The sequence below is a fragment of the Podarcis erhardii genome (assembly GCF_964252035.2).
Source record: "Podarcis erhardii genome assembly, chromosome: 8".
Lineage (NCBI taxonomy): Eukaryota > Metazoa > Chordata > Lepidosauria > Squamata > Lacertidae > Podarcis > Podarcis erhardii.
Window position 1 is genome coordinate 14,811,584 of NC_138499.1, and position 20,110 is coordinate 14,831,693.

At 47.1% G+C, this 20,110-nt stretch overlaps 1 protein-coding gene and 1 long non-coding RNA gene across 2 annotated transcripts; one reads left to right on the top strand and one right to left on the bottom strand.

The window, feature by feature from the left end:
* Positions 1-5,685: 5,685 nt before the first annotated feature.
* Positions 5,686-17,985, top strand: LOC309348791 (uncharacterized protein C8orf76). The gene is made up of 6 exons (XM_081874536.1): positions 5,686-5,838; positions 7,877-7,972; positions 9,512-9,655; positions 13,601-14,091; positions 16,386-16,518; positions 17,380-17,985. The coding sequence occupies exons 1-6, from the start codon at positions 5,722-5,724 to the stop codon at positions 17,551-17,553; spliced, it is 1,155 nt and encodes a 384-aa protein (XP_081730662.1). The 5' UTR covers positions 5,686-5,721; the 3' UTR covers positions 17,554-17,985.
* On the bottom strand, positions 17,601-19,476 carry LOC309349135. Its single transcript, XR_014159748.1, has 2 exons — positions 18,840-19,476; positions 17,601-18,507 (listed from the first exon to the last, which is right to left on the bottom strand). It is a non-coding gene; the product is annotated as an uncharacterized lncRNA (long non-coding RNA).
* Positions 19,477-20,110: the final 634 nt, after the last annotated feature.

Sequence of the window (20,110 nt, forward strand, 5' to 3'; positions counted from 1 at the left end):
AACAAAGAAATAATATCTGCTTGCTGGTGGTGTGTCCCCCTCCAAGATGGAAGCAGGATGGAGCTAGAAAGCATGTTCATACAAACAGATAGCCTTACGTCCCTCCCAGCATGTTCTTGGGATGTACAAACTCGTACATGTCTTGCAGCCACCTGATTTTTAACTGGGGGTATGTGTTTCTTAATGGAGCCATTGCCTAAGGGCTGGTGAAATTGACTGCCCACTGAATGGTCTTCCTAGCAAGGCACACTGAATGCCTTCTATCTTTGTAACATTAACCAGCGTTTTCTCAAAATTCTGCCACTAAATAAGGGGGAAAGACCTGTAACTGCCCAGATGTTGTTAGACTTCAACTGCCCATCAGCCTCAGCCAGCATTGCTACGAGTCTTGTTGGGAGTTAAATTCCAGTTAAATCCCAAATTAAGCTGCACCCTCTAAACTGTTCATATGTTTAGTGCTGGCCCCATTGTTCCGACAATGGGAATATGTTTCAGCAACATGTTTTAAGGATCAGGCTATCTACTGAATTGTTATTCGATAGTTGAGTTGGTTTTTGTGTATGTATGTTTACAATAGGGCAGCAGGTAGGTTCTATTGAATACTTGTAATTAAAACAAAAACTCCACCATGAGCTATGATGGTTCCTCTTATAATCTTAATGTGTTTGGATTTTCTTTTTTCTTTTGGCCAATTGTGATCTTCGATCAGTCTGCAATTCTCAACATTTTCAGTACTTCAAAAGTTTGTTTGACATGTTTTCATATACTGCAAAATGAGGCCCTTTAACACATTTATATATTATTACACATTTCCACTGCTGTAATAACCACCTGCCATTGTAAAGAGTTTTGCATCTGCATTTCTTTTTACAGGGTGCTGAGCTGACGTTTGCTAGCTATGAGATAATTGGGGAGGGGAATCAGCCCATATTTGATTTGCGTCTTTTCATAATAAAGGTGAGCATCCCGTAGCAATTCTCTTCCACTGATTTTACTTCTAAGTGAAAAATCAAACATAATTGCAGCAACGAATGCCTTCATAGACCAGCAAAATCACATTGCCTATCCAGAAGGGAACACATTGTATTAAAGACTTCAGGCGGCAATTCTGTGGGTCGGTTGATGCAAAACGTTTTAGGCATCTGTCTGTCTCGAGAGACAATAGAGTGCACCTCCAGGGGTGAAGTCAAAACTGTTAGCACCAAAGTGACCTCCCTGGAGTGCCAGCCTGGGTATTGTGTATGGAAGTCCTGGGATGCCCACCTGAGAAGTCTCCCTTTTGGCCTTGCTAATGTGGTCCAAAGGAAAGCAGAGCAATACGTTTGGCACCAGCTTGGCTGTAGGAGTTGCTAGAAGGAGGTTGGTACAAGGCACCATCCAACCATCTAAGGGACTCCACTCTGGTTTGTGTAGGGTTAACTCCTTCGCCTTTTCTTTTCCCAAAGTTATCCTTCAAGGCTGTGGAGGTTTAGGATCAGAATTTACCTTCTCCTAGATGGGCTACCTTCTCAGGTGGACGAGACCCATCTGCTCCTCACTTCCCATGCAAATGACATCTAAAGTGGCCAGTCCTCAGAATATAACATCACTACCATCCAAATCATGGGATGCGGGTGGTGCTGTGGGTTAAACCACAGAGCCTAGGACTTGCTGATCAGAAGGTCAGCGGTTTGAATCCCCACGACGGGGTGAGCTCCCGTTGCTCGGTCCCTGCTCCTGCCAACCTAGCAGTTCAAAAGAACGTCAAAGTGCAAGTAGATAAATAGGTACCGCTCCGGCAGGAAGGTAAACGGCGTTTCCATGCGCTGCTCTGGTTCGCCAGAAGCAGCTTAGTCATGCTGGCCACATGACCCAGAAGCTGTACACCGGCTCCCTCAGCCAGTAAAGTGAGATGAGCGCCGCAACCCCAGAGTTGGCCACGACTGGACCTAATGGTCAGGGGTCCCTTTACCTTCACCTTTTTTGCCATCCAGATCTGTTGCCTTGGACATGCCTTAGCTATGGATCCCTGCTGGCATTTTCACTATCAGGAACTGCCTTTACACTTTTGATGCACATCACAGTATGGAGTCAGTACCTGTGATGTTCCTGCGACAGCTATATGGGTGATAGGTTGGTATTGTTATTTTTTTGAAGGCCAGGCTTCTCGCTTGTGTGTCTCACTGTATAAGACAAGCTACCTCAACCTCGGTCTTCCAGATGTTTTGAGACTACAATTCCCATCATCCCTGACCACTGGTCCTGCTAGCTAGGGACCATGGGAGTTGTAGGCCAAAAGCATCTGGAGGGCTGAGTTTGAGGAAGCCTGGTATAAGAGAACTCACAGTAGGCACTTAGCTTTTGTTAGCTGGTGTGGTGGTTAAGAGCGGTAGACTCGTAATCTGGTGAACCGGGTTCGCGTCTCCGCTCCTCCACATGCAGCTGCTGGGTGACCTTGGGCTAGTCACACTTCTCTGAAGTCTTTCAGCCCCACTCACCTCACAGAGTGTTTGTTGTGGGGGAGGAAGGGAAAGGAGAATGTTAGCCACTTTGAGACTCCTTAGGGTAGTGATAAAGTGGGATATCAAATCCAAACTCCTCTTCTTCCCCCACTTCCGTACTTCTACAGTCATCATTCCAACTTTCACTACTCTGCTGGGACAGGAAAGAGAAGATATACTAAACGGCCTCGGCCCAGTATACCTGAAGGAGCGTTTCCACCCCCATCGTTCTGCCCGGACGCTGAGGTCCAGCGCTGAGGGTCTTCTGGCGGTTCCCTCGCTGCGAGAAGCCATGTTACAGAGAACCAGGCAGAGGGGCTTCTCGGTAGTGGCACCCGCCCTGTGGAACACCCTCCCATCAGATGTCAAAGAGATAAACAACTACCTGACATTCAGAAGACATCTTAAGGCAACCCTGTTTAGGGAAGTTTTTAATGTATGATGTATTAGTGTATTTTTGGTCTTTGTGGAAGCCACCCAGAGTGGCTGGGGAAACCCAGCCAGATGGGCGGGGTACAAATAATAAATTATTATTAATGGGGGGGGGTGTCACATGGAAATGGAAGACTGCATATGCTTCAAATATCCACGGTGCTGTTGAGCAGCTGCTATCCTTTGCTGAGTGCCAGTGGGAGTTAGAAAGTCACAGCAGCAAAGCAACTCTTGAAGCCACTTGAGAAAGTGGCCCCAGGGCTTGGCAAACTGGTTCACAGGAAGTCCTTAGTGGGTGGTAACAGCTGTGATGCACAGAACCACCACCAAGAAGTTAAGAACAGCCCTGCTGGATGAGGCCAATGCCCCATCTAGCCCAGCATCCTGTTCTCACAGTGGCCAACCAGCTGCCTGTGGGAAAGCAGCAAGCAGGATTCAAGCACAAGAGCACTCCTCCCTCCTTTGGTTTTCTAGCAACTGGTATTTAGAGGCATTGCTACGTAGGCAGAGCATAGCCACCATTGACAGCCCTCTCCTCCATGAATTGATTGAATCCTCTCTTAAAGCCATTTGCACTGGTGGCCACCACTGCTTCCTGTGGCAGTGAGTTCCATAGTCTGACTTGTGTGCCCTGAATCTTCAGCTTCACTAAATGTCCCCCACCTGTCAGCTTGCCCAGTACTCGGGTATGATGATAACTGCAGCTAATATATACCTTATTTTTCGCTCTATAGGGCACACCAGACCATAGGGCACACCTAGTTTTTTGGGGGAGGGAATAAACGGGGGGAATTATTCCCCCCCCCGAGCCCCAAAGAGCAAAGAAGCCATGACAGCGAGCGGGGTGGATCCCGCTCGCTGTCTTGGCTTCGTTTTTAGCCTCGGGGCTGGGGCGGGGGAAGCCCGAGCTTCCCCTGACCCCAGCCCCCAGAACGGGTCCGTGAGAGAAGGCGAGGTTGCGCTCAACCTCGCCATCGCTCCCAGAGCTTGCTGCTATCCGCAAGCCTGCGGAGCCTGGCGGGAGTTCCTGCCGGGCTCAGAAGGCTTGCGGATAGCTTCCTGAAGCCTGGAGAGCGAGAGGGGTCGGTGTGCACCGATCCCTCTCACTCTCCAGGCTTCAGCGAAAGCCTGCATTCGCTCCATAGGATGCACACACATTTCCCCTTCATTTTTGGAGGGGAAAAAGTGTGTCCTATAGAGCAAAAAATATGGTAATCTCCTCAGAGTATTGCGGAAGAACAATGTCAATCAACATTTGATGATCTCCTTCTACCAGTCCACAATAGAAAGTGTCCTTTCATACTGCATCACAGTGTGGTACGCTGGTTGGACTTCAACTGATAGGAAGTGCCTACAGAGAGTGGTGAACACAGCACCACTCTGTGATAATTCCCCCCCTTTATTCATGGGCTGTCCCATGAATCCACTAGATGAAGTAGCGGAAGAACGTTGCCTCAGGAGAGTGAGGAAAATTCTCAGGGATGATTCACACCCTGGCCGGCACTTTCTTGATCTCCTGCCCTCGGACAGAAGATATAGAAGTAGGATTAGTCGCACCAACAAGGTAAAGAACAGCTTCTATCTGTGGGCTGTTAGGCTGCTGAATGAAAAGATAACAACAGGGCAACTGACTTTCGGGTTTGCTGGGTGTGCGTCAGTAAACGAGGGGAATTAAGACTTAAGAGTGGGGGGAGCTCGTGTAATCTCACTGTATACAGGTTGTACAAGTGACAATAAAGTATTTCAATTTCAATATTTCAATTTTATATATATAAGTTGTAAAAAGCAATGACAAACCTAGACAGCATCTTAAAAAGCAGAGCCATCACCTTGCCAACAAAGGTCCGTATAGTTAAAGCTATGGTTTTCCCAGTAGTGATGTATGGAAGTGAGAGCTGGACCATCAAGAAGGCTGATCGCCAAAGAATGGATGCTTTTGAATTATGGTGCTGGAGGAGACTCTTGAGAGTCCCATGGACTGCAAGATCAAACCTATCCATTCTTAAAGAAATCATCCCTGAGTGCTCACTGGAAGAGTTGGACACGACTAAACGACTAAACAACAACAAGTTGTAAAACTATTTCTGTACCCTCGTATCATAAAAGGTCAGGGCAGTGTACGAAACATCTTAAAAACCCCCACAGCAGAGTGGTTTGGCACTCATGCGCTGCTTGCAGCATGCTTCCTACAAGCCTCTGGTCAGCTGCTGTGAGAACACGATGCCGGATTAAATGGGCCACTGGTAAGCAATGCTATCCTTATGTTCTTCTCCCTATATTCCAGATTAGGGCGGACCACAGTTCACAACAGCCTGGCCGTATCAAGGAGAGTCGAGGCTACCCCAAGAGAGCGGAGGAGGAGATGCAAAACACCCTCCTGATGGCAGTGAGGACTAAATTCAGAGCTCGGTTTTGCATGCAAGCCGGCTTGCTCCATCCACAGACATACTTGACATTTTAACTGCTGAAGCACCGAAAAGAGAGTGGGGTATAAGGCTAAGGAGTAAGCGCGGCGAGGGCGACACAGATGCTGTGCAATCGGTGCTGCGCAAGCCCCGCCCCCGTTTGCCCGCGCCGCGTTCCAAGCGCCCGCGGACGAGGAATGCCTTCCCAAGCCGACCCGGAAGCTCGCACCTTGCGTACGCCTCTATTTTCATTTGCAAGTCTATGAGTTTTCTCCGTAAACCCGCCCCGTGACTCGGGCTTGTCTAGCTTGCGACGCAGCTCCGTCCTCTGTGATCCGGAAACGGGACACTCTCTAGGAGCGTGGGCTTCCGGCGCGCTCGCTCGCCTCTCTTCCCAAGGCGGCATGGCGCTGCCTTTCGACTTCGAGGAGTCGGTCTTCGAGGGGCGCTGCCGGGAGGGGAAGGGACGCGGCTCCGCCTCTCCTTCCCTCGGCTACAGCCCCCGGTGCTGTGAGCCCGAGGTGAGGGAGAGAGAGAAGGCTGAGGGTGGGATGGCAGGAGGCCCCATAGAGTCCTGGGAAATGTAGTTTTAACCCCTTCCCCCCCACAGAGATGCATTTCCCAGGATTCATTGGGGGAAGCTATAAATGGGCTTTAAAAGGGTCCAACCTCGCAGCTCCCAGGGCAGGTTCTGTCCATGCTTCTGCCTTCCCTGACCTGGTGCCCCCCAGATGCTTTGGACTTAAACTCCCAGCAGACTGAAGCTGGTTGGAATTGTCATCCAAAACATCTGGAGATTGCTGCCTTTGTTCTGGCAAGACGTGGGGCAAGGCGGTTGGGGGGGGTAATTCCCCCCCCATTTGGTGTTTGTTTATTGCTATTATTATTATTATTATTTATTGCAATTATTATTAATATTAATATGCCACCCATCTGACTGGTTGCCCCAGCCACTCTGGGCGGCTACCAACAAAATATTAAAAACACAGGGACTTCAAAGCAATCCATTACAATTTATTGCAGCCTACCTAACAGAATGGCCCTAACAGGGATGCGGGTGGCGTTGTGGGTTAAACCGCAGAGCCTAGGGCTTGTCGATCAGAAGGTTGGTGGTTCGAATCCCCGCAATGGGTTGAGCTCCCGTTGCTCGGTTCCTGCTCCTGCCAACCTAGCAGTTTGAAAGCATGTCAAAGTGCAAGTAGATAAATAGGTGGGAAGGTAAATGGCATTTCCATGCGCTGCTCTGGTTCACCAAAAGCAGCTCAATCATGCTGGCCACATGACCCGGAAGCTGTACACTGGCTCCCTTGGCCAGTAAAGCAAGATGAGCGCCGCAACTCCAGAGTTGGCCATGACTGGTCAGGGTACCTTTAACAGGATGGCCCCTCTGGAATTTGTCACACGCACACACAAATTTGTAAACCTGCCTGTGGCTACCCAGAGCTTGATCACGCATCCTTTCAAACATATGTGTGTGGAGAGGATCCCAAACTTTTTTTGGGTGAGGGCAGGAAAAGCGAGAGAGAGAATGAGAGAGAAAAAGAAGACCTGAAATATAGGACAAAACTCGTATCAATACAAGACGTAGCATTTTACATTGAAATACGGGACAATCCTGCATTATACAGGACAGATGGCAACCCTATCTGGAGAGGACCAGGTTGGGGAAGGCTGATGTATGAAGTAGAAGGGAACTCAGTATCATAGCATTGTAAAGGGACCCCCAAGAGTCATCTAGTCCAAAGAGTCTGTTTAAAAAACTCCAATGAAGGAGAGTCTACCACCTTCCAAGGCAGTCATTCAAACAGCTCCTAATTGTTTAAAGGGACGCGGGTGGCGCTGTGGGTTAAACCACAGAGCTTAGGAGTTGCCAGTCAGAAGGTTGGCGGTTCGAATCCCCGCGACGGGGAGAGCTCCCATTGTTCGGTCCCAGCTCCTGCCAACCTAGCAGTTTGAAAGCACGTCAAAGTGCATGTAGATAAATAGGTTCCGCTCAGGCGGGATGGTAAACGGTGTTTCCGTGCGCTGCTCTGGTTTGCCAGAAGCGGCTTAGTCATGCTGGCCACATAACCTGGAAGCTATACGCTGGCTCCCTCGGCCAATAAAGCGAGATGAGCGCCGTAACCCCAGAGTCGGTCATGACTGGACCTAATGGTCAGGGGTCCCTTTACCTTTACCTTTAATTGTTTAAAGAGCCTTGTATGCCTGTTGCAGGGTGTGTATGTGTATGAAATCAGAGTCTTGTAAAACTTTGCAGCAGGAATGGTGGAACCTGTGGCTCACCAGATTATTGCTGGCTGGATGGGAATGAAGTCCAACATCTGGAAGGCCAGATGAGCTGATGGGAATGAAGTCCAACATCTGGAAGGCCACAGTCTCCCAATCCCCACTTTGAAAGTAGACAGTTTATTCTTTTGGCATGAGTTTTCATAACTAAGAGCCTGCTTTGTCACTCTGATGGTTGGGTGTATCCGGCATGCAAGAGTCAATTGATATTTATGGAATCAATTGGTAACCCAAGCAACACAACTGATTTTTCTCCCCTTTTCCTCCCTGCAGTGGTTTTGTGAGGAAACAGACTGGGATGATGATGCCGAATGTGTCAACATTAAAAAATTCAGAGGAGATTTGGCATACAAGCAGCGAGAATTTAAGGTATTCTGGATACTATTATTTGAATTGTGTATCTTTCAGGCACATTATAAAATATTGCACATGAGAGCATGCTTATATCGTTTGTCCTCGGGGCATTTTTTGAACGAATAAATAAAATAAATACTGACTCAAATCAGAGGGTTCCCCTCACTGATTTGTACGTTTAATTGTAAATTTTGCATCTTGCCCACTTTCCTTTTCATATTTTGGTGTTGTTGCAATTGGTCCCAGGAATTTGGTAAAGGGTAAGGTGACAGGGAGGGACGCGGGTGGCGCTGTGGGTAAAACCTCAGTGCCTAGGACTTGCTGATCGCAAGGTCGGCAGTTCGAATCCCCACGGCATGGTGAGCTCCCGTCATTCGGTCCCAGCTCCTGCCCACCTAGCAGTTCGAAAGCACCCCTAAGTGCAAGTAGATAAATAGATACCGCTTTATAGCGGGAAGGTAAACGGTGTTTCCGTGTGCGGCGCTGGTGCTGGCTCGCCAGATGCCGCTTAGTCACGCTGGCCACGTGATCTGGAAGTGTTTCCGGACAGCGCCGGCTCCCGGCCTCTTGAGCGAGATGAGCACGCAACCCTAGAGTCGGACACGACTGGCCCGTACGGGCAGGACTACCTTTACCTTTACCTTTACCTTTAAGGTGACAAGGAGATGGCAGAATGCCAGCTGGGTGCTAGCCTGGTGTTACAGCAACATCCTGTGCACATCAATGGGACTTGCACCTAGGTAAGGGTGTATAGGACGCCACACTTTAAACAAGGAACCTCAGAAGCCAAATGACACACCCCACACTTTTCTGTCTAACCCTCAAGTCTTAAAGGGTAAAGGGACCCCTGACCATTAGGTCCAGTCGTGGCCGACTCTGGGGTTGCAGTGCTCATTTCGCTTTATTGGCCAAGGGAGCCGGCGTACAGCTTCCGGGTCATGTGGCCAGCATGACTAAGCTGCTTCTGGCGAACCAGAGCAGCGCATGGAAACACCGTTTACCTTCCTGCCGGAGCGGTACCTATTTATCTACTTGCACTTTGACGTGCTTTTGAACAGCTAGGTTGGCAGGAGCAGGGACCGAGCAATGGGAGCTCACCCCGTCGCGGGGATTCGAACCGCCGACCTTCTGATTGGCAAGTCCTAGGCTCTGTGGCTTAACCCACAGCGCCACCCGCGTCCCATAACCCTCAAGTCTTAATGGCCCTTAAAAAATGTCTGCCCCCCCCACAAGCGATCTTACCTGGCTGGAACGCTTCCTTGAACTGTGACAATGCCCTTTGTTTGCCTTGATGGAAGACGGGAAAGTGGTGTTCATCTGGCCACACCCACCGCTGCGATGTGGCCCCCAGAAGGTTACCTAGAATTGAATGTGGCTCTCAGGCTGAACGGAAAAGGTTCCCTGTCCCGCTTTTCAGCATTAATATTATTTCTTACCCTAGAACCTTGGCCTTGATCTTGATTTATGCCTAATGATTGCACGCAGATCTCAGGCCACTCAGTCTTCCTGAGTCGCACTAAGTTCAAGCTCGGTATTTGCAAAATCTCGTTTCAGAAGGCTCTGTGCGAATATTCCGGCTGCCTCGCGCTGCTGCCTCCCAGCAACGCTGCCATGCGGAGAGATGTGCAAGAGAGCCAAGCTCGTTGCTTTGCTCACCTGGGGAGACACAAGGAAGCCTTGGAGATCGCAGAAACGCTGGTTGGTGGTTTCCCCATTTCCCCCCCTCTTTTTTTTTATTGTTGCACATAACACCGGTCTTGAAAGACCTACACTGGCTCCCAGTACGTTTCCAAGCACAGTTCAAAGTGTTGGTGCTGACCTTTAAAGCCCTAAACGGCCTCGGTCCAGTATACCTGAAGGAGCGTCTCCACCCCCATTATTCTGCCCGGACACTGAGATCCAGCGTTGAGGGCCTTCTGGCAGTTCCCTCATTGCGAGAAGCAAAGCTACAGGGAACCAGGCAGAGGGCCTTCTTGGTAGTGGCGCCCACCCTGTGGAACACCCTCCCACCAAATGTCAAGGAAATAAACAACTACCAGACTTTTAGAAGACACCTGAAAGCAGCCCTGTTTAGGGAAGCTTTTAATGTTTAATAGACTATTGTATTTTAATATTTTCTTGGAAGCCACCCAGAGTGGCTGGGGAAACCCAGCCAGATGGGCGGGGTATAAATAATAAATTATTATAAATTATTATATATTCTATTCCATCTTTCCTCCGAGGAGCTCAAGGCGGTCTATCCCTCTCCCTGCTTTCATCATCACAGCGACCCTGTGAGGTAGGGTTAGGGTTAGGCTGCAAGGGAGACTGAGGCGGTATACACACAATATATTTAAAGCTCATGACTTCCCTGAAAGAATTGTGGGAAGTGTAGCTTGGAGGTTGTAGCTCTCTGAGGGGTAAACTACACTTCCCAGTATTCTTTGGGGGTAGTAATCTGCTTCAGATTTATGACATGTACGCATTAAGGGAGTGCCAGTTCAATAAAGACATCAGCCCAGTGTGTGAAAAAGGCAGAATCCTTGTTGGTGGATCATTAGCAAAGGAACTGGAAATATGATTATTGATATCGTAATGCCATTGTACAAATCTGTGGTGTGACTGCATTTGGAATACAGTGGTACCTCAGGTTAAGAACTTAATTCGTTCTGGAGGTCCGTTCTTAACCTGAAACTGTTCTTAACCTGAGGTACCACTTTAGCTAATGGGGCCTCCCACTGCTGCCGTGCGATTTCTGTTCTTATCCTGAAGCAAAGTTCTTAACCCGTGGTACTATTTCTGGGTTAGCGGATTCTGTAACCTGAAGCATCTGTAACTTGAAGTGTCTGTAACCCGAATTACTACTGTACTGTGTACAGTGCAAGTCATCTCACCTCAAAAAGGAGCGACTCCACTGTGAGGAAAGTTGCAGCATTTGGAACTTTTTAGTCTAGAGAAAAGGTGAGGAAGAAGTGACACGATAGACGTTTATGCATAGCATGGAGAAAAGTGGACAGAGAACAGCTTTTCTCCCTCTCCCTCATAACACCACAACTTGTGGATGCCCAATGAAGCTGAATATTGGAAGGTGCAGGGCAAACTAAAGATAGTACTTCTTCATGCAGGGAATAATTAAACTCTGGAACTCACTCCCACAAGAGGCAGTTGTCAGGAGTTCAGCCTACACTCGAGTAGGACCCTAGCAGAGACACATGCCCGACTGGCATGTTCCCTCCCTCCTGGTCGATGGTTCGGGAGCTTCAAAAGCTTTCTTCAGCCCGAACATCACAGCGACCAATGCCAACCGACACCGGCACACTTAGAGATCCTCAGAGTTTGCACATCATGTGTAACAGACCCCAGCAATTCAGCATTTTGGCTAATCTATTTACATATAAACACACACACAGCACTGCAACATGGCTCCCTCTCTCTCTAGCATCAGACAGCAAAGAGAAAAAGAACAAAGGACAATAGTCCCACTTCACGGAACACAGTAACACAAACATCCTGTTTTCGTCACTTCCCACTCTGTGGAGTCAAAACGTACACCGTCATGTGATAGACAACAATCCCATGACTGCAGTAATGGAGCAGAGATTCTAACAGTTATGGCCACTAACCTGGGTGGCTTTAAAAGAGGATTGGACACATTCATGGAGGTAAAACCTATCAGTGGCTATTAGCCATGATGGCTGTCCTCTTGCCTCCACATTCGGAGGCAGCAATGTTGCTGAAAACCACAGGGGGGGAGAGTGAGGGGAGAGATTTCATCAGGCAAGGCCTTCTTCAATCTGCCTTGCCCCACCCTCCAGTCTCTGCTTCTCAATTTGTATTGTAATATTTTATGCACCGTGGCTTGCCGTTGTTTTATTGATTGTCATTTAGAAATTGTTTCTTGTAATTGTTAAGAGTAGATTTCTGTTTAATTTTTATATGCTGATATTTAATATTATTCTATATTATTCTAATGATTGTTGAATGGGCTGTAACACTCATGCTAGCTAGTAGTTCGTTAGTTTGTAGTAGCTATTAGAAATAAAAGGAGTTATGCTTCACAGCTAGCTTCCGCATTATTTATACTCTGCTGAGTCTGGTGCTCACAATGCACACTTGTGGGTCCAGTGCACTGAGACCTGCTTTCCAGCATTGGAAGGTCTCTGAAAGTTCTCCAGTCGCCTAGCCCAGTCAGGGCAGAACCAGTTATTGAGCCCAGTCGCTGACATCGGTTGAAAGGCGTACTGACAGGTTGCTTATATTAAAGTTATGCCTTATCACATTTTTGTCTTGCATTAGATTGTTATAAGGTGTACATTCTTTGTTTCTTAAGCTTGTAAACCGCCTTGGGTATTGTAAGATAGAAAGACGGTATACAGATTAAAAGTGATGATGATGATGATGATGAGTGCTCTTGGGCTCGAATCCTGCTTCCTGGTTTCCCATCGGCATCTGCTTGACCACTGTGAGAGCAGGATACTGGACTGGGTGGGCGACTGGCCTGATCCTGCCGGCTCTTATGTTCCTATAGCCCAAGGTCCTTTACTGAGTTTCATGACTGTCACTTAGTTTGCAGAAGAATGCCATTATTCCCCGCCCATTGTTTCTCCGGAAGTGTTTCCACTGGTGCTATGCCGTATATGTTTGCAGGCATGTAGAGGAAACCACATGCTCCATGTGCCTAACACATGGGGCATAGCATCTGTCCTCTGGAACAGTTTTAAGCTGGTTTAGCTGGTTTCTAAGGCCACATTGGGACGCGGATGGCGCTGGGGTTAAACCACAGAGCCTAGGACTTGCCGATCAGAAGGTCGGCAGTTCGAATCCCCGCGACGGGGTGAGCTCCCATTGCTCAGTCCCAGCTCCTGCCAACCTTGCAGTTCAAAAGCACGTCAAAGTGCAAGTAGATAAATAGGTACCACCCCGGCGGGAAGGTAAACGGTGTTTCCGTGCGCTGCTCTGTTTTGCCAGAAGTGGCTTAGTCATGCTGGCCACATGACTCGGAAGCTGTATGCTGGCACCCTCGGCCAATAAAGTGAGATGAGCGCCGCAACCCCAGAGTCGGCCACGACTGGACCTAATGGTCAGGGGTCCCTTTACCTTTAAGGCCACATCTGTATGTAACAGTATGCTGTGTGCTGGTGTCTCTACCTTGGTCAATCCCACGTTGCTCTCCCCTGGCGCAGATGGGTAAAGAAGCCTGAAAAGGGATAGCTTAGCATCAGTGGGTTGTGGTTCATTTCTCCCTAACTGATCACAATTGGTAAGCCAACAACAAACCATTGTTTGAGGCTGGTTCGCAGGTATGGTTTGTTCAGGCAAAGAAAAGCCAAAATCTTGCCTTTGCTGAGTTTGGACTTAACCCTAAGGTCTCCACTTCCTGGCTTGTTTCCATGCTTCTGCCAGGCAGCAAGCGAAATGGGAGGCACTGTGAGCTAATAGCTTGTTCAGGCAGTAATTTTGGCTTTTTGTTATGTGCTATCATGGCCATGGTGTTAGCTCTATTGCTTCTTCTTGCCCTCTTAAATTTGGATATTATTTTTAAGCAGTCTGCGTGCGTACTTCTTTATTAAAGAAAATGTGTGTTGTCCCCCACTTTCCAGAGTCTAATGAAAAAAGTCAATACTGCATCCTTTTAATCCTTGAATTTTTTTTCTTTCTTGCTAGAGACTAGGAGCAACAAACACTGACCACATAACAACAGTGCTAGGCCTGCAGCTTGCCATTTACCAGACTCTGGAGCGTGTCGAGGAAATAATTGGGTGCTTACAGCCACTGATTTTGTTGCACCCCTTTCACCCAGGGAACTGGAAGCTGCTTGCTGAAGCTTATGCAAAACTTTTACAGTTTCCAGCTCCGCTGTCTCTGTCGGAGGCGAATCTCTTGCACCCCGATGGCTTCACTGCAGGCAATGGTCTCAAAGCTTCGGCAGAGGAATCCAGATCCCAGTGCTGCAAAAAAGACAGCTCAAGGAAGGGCTCCTCTTTGCAGTTTTCTCCATGGACAAACAACAGCTTTGGATCTTGTGAGGAACGCCAAACAGAAAAGGGGCATTTTGGTGCCTTGGGAAAGACAGGGGCATTGCATGCGACGAAGACGGGACAAGCAGGGTCTAAAGATCTTAGGATATATGCATGTGCTTCTTTCATCAGAGCAAGGTAATGTGCAACACTGTCTATAAAATTATCACTGTGTGTGTACAAAATATTCCATACGGTTCTCTTTAAAAAAATTAATTATTAGACAATTTCAACATAACAAATTATCAATCCAAATAATCAATTACATTATTTTTTCCCCTTTCCCCCCTCCCTCTCCGTCCCACCCACGACTTCCCTCAGCTCCCCTCTCTGGTTTCTTTGCACATATTATTCTCTGCATGTTATAAACAAGTTCTTTGTTTTTCTTGGCAGGTCTTGTCCTACAATCCCTAATAGACATGCTTCTGGATTTTTTTTTACAAAAGTCATTTTAAACATTTTTTCCAGTTCGTTATGTATCATTTCCCAATTTTTTTTAACTTCTCAACATTCCCATCACATATGATAAAAGTACCTTCTTTTTCTTTACATTTCCAACATATGTTTGACCCGGTTTTGTACATTTTTGCTGTTTGTACTGGTGTAGTATACCATCTGTACATCATTTTCATGTAATTTTCTTTCAAAAGAGAACATTCTGTAAATTTCAGACCTACCTTCCACAGTTTTTCCCAGTCCTCAAATTGTATATTATATCCTATAGCTTGTGCCTATTTGATCATGACTGATTTGACCTCCTCGTCTTTGGTTTCCCATTCTAGCAGAATACATACAGTTCTCCTCTTGACATATATTTATTAATAATATTTATATCCCACCTTCCCAACAGAACATTGCTCAGGGTGGCTCACAATAAAAGGAAAACATGTCAGACTAAAAACTGAAACCTATTAAAATACACACTGGAAATCGTACACCATAAAAACAAACTGCACTTGAAACAAATTGGGGCACTGCAATCAGCTGAAAGGTTTCTAAAGGTCACCTACTTAAAGAAAAAATGTTGGTGTTGAGTGAAGCCATCTCTTGACTTCTTCTGCGACAGACACAAGGTTTACGTGATTAGTAAAAAAAAAGCAAAGCCTCAATTGGATCAAAATCATGTAGTAATAACAAGAGCACCTTATGATACTGGGATACATATGACCCTGGCTGATATATTTTGGTCCAGGTTTCTACATTGTTCACAGGAGAAATCATCCGTATTGCTATCTTAGGGGTGAAAGAGACATGACCCAGGAAATCTATGATTAGATTTCCCACCCCACCCCCCTCCCACTTTTTTCCAATTAAAACTGCTCTGTTTTGGTTGGTGAAGTGATGAGAAATAGCTCCTTGCTCTGAAGTTAGTACAGTGGTACCTCGGGTTAAGTACTTAATTCGTTCCGGAGGTCCATACTTAACCTGAAACTGTTCTTAACCTGAAGCACTACTTTAGCTAATGGGGCCTCCTGCTGCCGCTGCACCGCCGGAGCACGATTTCTGTTCTCATCCTGAAGCAAAGTTCTTAACCCCATTAGCTAAAGTGGTACCTCAGGTTAAGAATGAACCTCCAGAATGAATTAAGTTCTTAACCCAAGGTACCACTGTACTAGATTGGTGGTTCTCTTGAACCAAAGTTTCTTTTTTTAAATAATGATAATTTTATTAGTTTTCAATTACAATCCAGTAATAGCCCCATTGTAACAATACCAATTTATAATACCAGTTATTAATACCAATCACTCAAATACTGAATTATATAGATAAAGTGGCCCCCCGCATACTAGATTTGATGGTTTGATGATTTTATTTTTGTGTTCCAAAATCTCATTAATTTCCATTACTTTCCAGTCATAATAATAATCCCTTAAAGAACAACTGTAATGTTAATAACTTCTATTTGTGCTGACACATTAAATGATTTATAAAGATACAAGTGAGGAACTCAAACTATACCCTTGTTCTTCCTATGTGTGGCAGTTATTCTGTCCGTGGTGTTTCTTCCTGTCCTAGTAAGATGTTTTGTCTTTCTTTCCTCCGGTTGTCGCTGTTATCCGTCATGCCTTGGGCGGAGCTGAGACCCCACTGTTCCAGAAATTTCTCCATCGCTCCGTCCCGTGCTTCGTTGTTTTGCAACTTTAACAACACCTGCAAAAGTCACACTGTCCCAATAAATAACCTGTTTTCACCAAGGTTTCTTTTATGGTTTTGATATTGTGTTAAACCTTGTTTGGGTTTGAACCTTTTCTTTAACACTCTTTTCACCTTGGACATTTGTAAAGAAATAGCTCAGCTGCAAAACTTCCCATATTGGGAACTCATCCTGTGAAATCTTTAAATTCAACAACGTTGTCATGTATTCATTTTGGCTGTCAAAACTCTTGCGACTCCGTTGTGTTCACTCAGCTTTAGTTTTCCTTTTCCTCCAGGCTCTTGCTGCAGCTCATGCAGTCGAATCAGTCTTCCTTTGCGTTAGAGCGTAATTTGAAGGCTCAGCAGGAAATTGAAGACAAAATCGCATCCTTCGGCATGAAAGGCGACGCCTTGTTTTTGATGACTGAGGTGAGTGGAAGTTCTGTGCCAGGTTAGGGAACCTATGGCTCTCCAGCTATGGCTAGACTGCAGCTTCTATAACCCCTGATCGTTGGCCATGGTAGCTGGAACGGATAGGAGTTCAAGATCTAACAAGATCTGGAGGGCCACAGGTTCCACACCCCTGCCAGAAAATGTCAGAAGCCACGCTGAATAATAATAATAATAATAATAATAATAATAATAATAATAATAATAATAATAATTTATTTATACCCTGCCCATCTGGCTGGGTTTCCTCAGCAACTCTGTGCAGCTTCAACTGAATATTAAAAACAATACAGCATCAGACATTAAAAACTTCCCTAAACAGGGCCACCTTCAGTTGTCTTTTAAAAGTAAAATAGTTGTTTATTGCCTTGACATCTGCTGGGAGGGCGTTCCACAGGGTGGGCACCACTACCGAGAAGGCCCTCTGCCTGGTTCCCTGTAACCTCACTTCTCTCAGCGAGGGAACTGCCAGAAGGCCCTCGGCGCTGGACCTCAGCGCCTGGGCAGAACGATGGGGGTGGAGATGCTCCTTCAGGTATACTGGGCCGAGGCCGTTTAGGGCTTTAAAGGTCAGCACCAGCACTTTGAATTGTGCTCGGAAACATACTGGGAGCCAATGAAGATCTTTCAGGACCAGGGAACCCTGTTCAGCCTGTGGGCCACTTTTCCTTCTGAATACCAGTTGCTAGAAACCACAGAAGGGGAGGGCGCTCTTCTTGTGTTCAGGTCACCTAGTTGTCCACCTTGAGGACAGGATTCTGGACTAGATGGACCATTGACCTCATCTAGCAGGTTCTTCTTACATGCTAATGTACCCCGCCTTTCCCCCCTTCCCTGCAGGTCATGGGAGAGGACCTTGTCCCAGAAAAGCTGAAGGAGGATTCTCAGGGAGAGGTGAAATGCTTAGGTGCTTCAACCTTGGCATCCATGATGACTGTGACTGCCGTGGAATTTGAAAGGAAGTGGTTTCAGAAGCTCAGAGTCCAGTTGCCGCACTTGGACTGTCACACATAGCGCAGTGTGCCTGCACGGAGACTCTTGGATGCATTCCCCCCCCCCCCCCCGGTTATCAAGATGATTTGTATGTAAGTGCCTAGAGGATTGTGAATTCCACTCCTGAAGCTGATTCCATCTGTCTGAGCCTGGGATGGTTGCCCTCTTCAATGTTACATGAGAGTGGCTTGGCTGGCATGGGGAAGGTTATGAACTTGTTTTTGGCAAGGCGATTGATGAATGGCATGTCAGGAGTTCAGCCTACACTCGAGTAGGACTCTGGCAAAGACATATGCCCGACTGGCATGTTCTCTCCCTCCTGGTTGATCGTTCGGGAGCTTCATAAGCTTTCTTCAGCCCGAACATCACAGCGACCGATGCCAACCGACACTGGCACACTTAGGGATCCGCAGAGTTTGCACAGCTTTGCACGACGGACCTCAGCAACTCAGCATTTTGGCTAATCTACTTTATTTACATATAAACACACACGGAGCACTGCAACATGGCTCCCTCTCTCTCTCCAGCATCAGACAGCAAATAGAAAAAGAACAAAGGAGAATAGTCCCACTTCATGGAACACAGTAACACAAACATCATGTCTCCGTAATTTCCCACTCTGTGGAGTCAAAACATATACCGTCATATGATAGACAACAATCCCATGACTGCAATCACGGAGCAGGAATTCTAACATAGCAAGCTATTTTCCATGCTGCTGGTTCATGACCCATTAGTTTTGTGTCTCTCAGTGCATGGATCTGCTCTGTGGAACGATAGCAGAGCAGCACGGGCCTCAAATAAGGTTTGACAAACCTCCCTGCCCATTTGCAAAAGGGATGTCCATGTGACAAAGTAACCCGGGGGATCTTGATTTGTCTGTTGCATGTGCTACGGTCCTCTTCTTAGAGGTTGGTTCTCTGTAAGTATAACTTGTTGTGAGCAGCTTCATGTCATTCCCCAGATCAGAGCAGGCTAATAACAACATCTACCATATTGGCGGGACGCGGGTGGCGCTGTGGGTAAAACCTCAGTGCCTAGGACTTGCCCATCGTATGGTCGGCGGTTCGAATCCCCGCAGCAGGGTGAGCTCCCGTCTTCGGTCCCAGCTCCTGCCCACCTAGCAGTTTGACAGCACCCCTAAGTGCAAGTAGATAAATAGGTAAACGCCGTTTCTGTGTGCTGCGCTGGTGCTGGCTCGCCAGAGCAGCATCGTCATGCTGGCCACGTGACTCGGAAGTGCTGGCCCCCGGCCTCTTAAGTGAGATGGGCGCACAACCCTAGAGTCGGACACGACTGGCCCGTACGGGCAGGGGTACCTTACCGTATTGGCCTGAATATAAGCCTCACTTTCCCCCTCAAATTTTGATCATGGAAAATTAAAGTGCGGCTTATATTCGCAACCTTATGGTAAGCAGCCAAGAGTGCATCAAAGTGGCGCCCTCCTCATGCGTAGTCCCCTGTCCTCTCCCCCAAGGCTGGGAAGGGAGAGAGCGAGGAAAGTGAGTGGCTTATATTCTGTTAATTTCTCTCTCCCCAATTTTAAAGGTGTGGCTTATATTCAGGTACAGCTTATATTCGGGCCAATACGGCATTATGCTTCCCATCTCAGAATAATCCACATTCCAGATAGTTAATAGTTCAGTCCTTGGTATTTTCCAGCTAAACAGTCAGGTAACAGGTGACGGGGAGATCCAGTTACCTTGACATTCTACATAGCAGCTTTTCATATATTAGGTATCAGGCAAAAACGTTCCTCTTTAACCAGGCCTTTGGCTGATTGACATCTAATGCCCTTTTAAATGTGTTGTGGAAGAGGGGATTATTGGGTTGTTTTTGTTTTTATTATGTATTTTGTGTTTTTATATTGTGATTTTATGTTGTAACCACACTGAGATCCACAGGTAAAGGGGTGGTATACAAATTTAATAAATAATACTAATAAAATAATCGGGGCAGATCACTTTTTTTTCAGGCAAGGTGTGGGGCCACCTGCCAATGTAGGTGTAGCTGAAATGTAAAAACAGGCAGGGTTGAGGGCTGCGGCTCAAAAGGCTGCCATCCAAAATATTTCCCTATCAGCTAGTGGAAACTGTTTTTAATGATTTTATATTATTATTACATAAAGGCAGAGGGAAGTGTGGGGCAGCTGTGGCTTATCAACCTGGAAAAGGTCCCATTTAGCAGAAATAAAACTCTGATCCTAAACCTCTGCTCCCTTTGTGGGATATCTTTGGGAGAAGAAACGGCGAAGGATTAAACCCTACACAAATCCGGAATGGAGTCTCTTAAGACCAGGGGGCAGCAAGGTTTATCTTCCCTGGACCGGATCGGTCCTGCAGAGATCCCTCCATGGGCCGGATTGTGTGTGCTCCCACGATTTCTGGCGTCTGTGCATGCGCAGACGTGATTTCTGGCATCTGCGTCTACGGAGACGTGATTTCGGGTGCCGCGGAAGCAAGTCCCTGCACTGCGCCGGTTTAGCACAGCGTGCGAGCGGGCAGCTCAATTTGGGGGCGGTTTGTGGGCCAGTCAAACAACCTCCCATGGGCCTTAAGTTGCTGACCCCTGCTTAAGA

Coding starts and splice junctions, on each gene's coding strand:
- LOC309348791 (XM_081874536.1), top strand. CDS start 5,722: ATGGCGCTGCCTTTCGACTTCGAGGAGTCGGTCTTCGAGGGGCGCTGC. Junction 9,656..13,600: donor TGGAGATCGCAGAAACGCTG/GTTGGTGGTTTC, acceptor CTTTCTTGCTAG/AGACTAGGAGCAACAAACAC. Junction 16,519..17,379: donor CCTTGTTTTTGATGACTGAG/GTGAGTGGAAGT, acceptor CCTTCCCTGCAG/GTCATGGGAGAGGACCTTGT.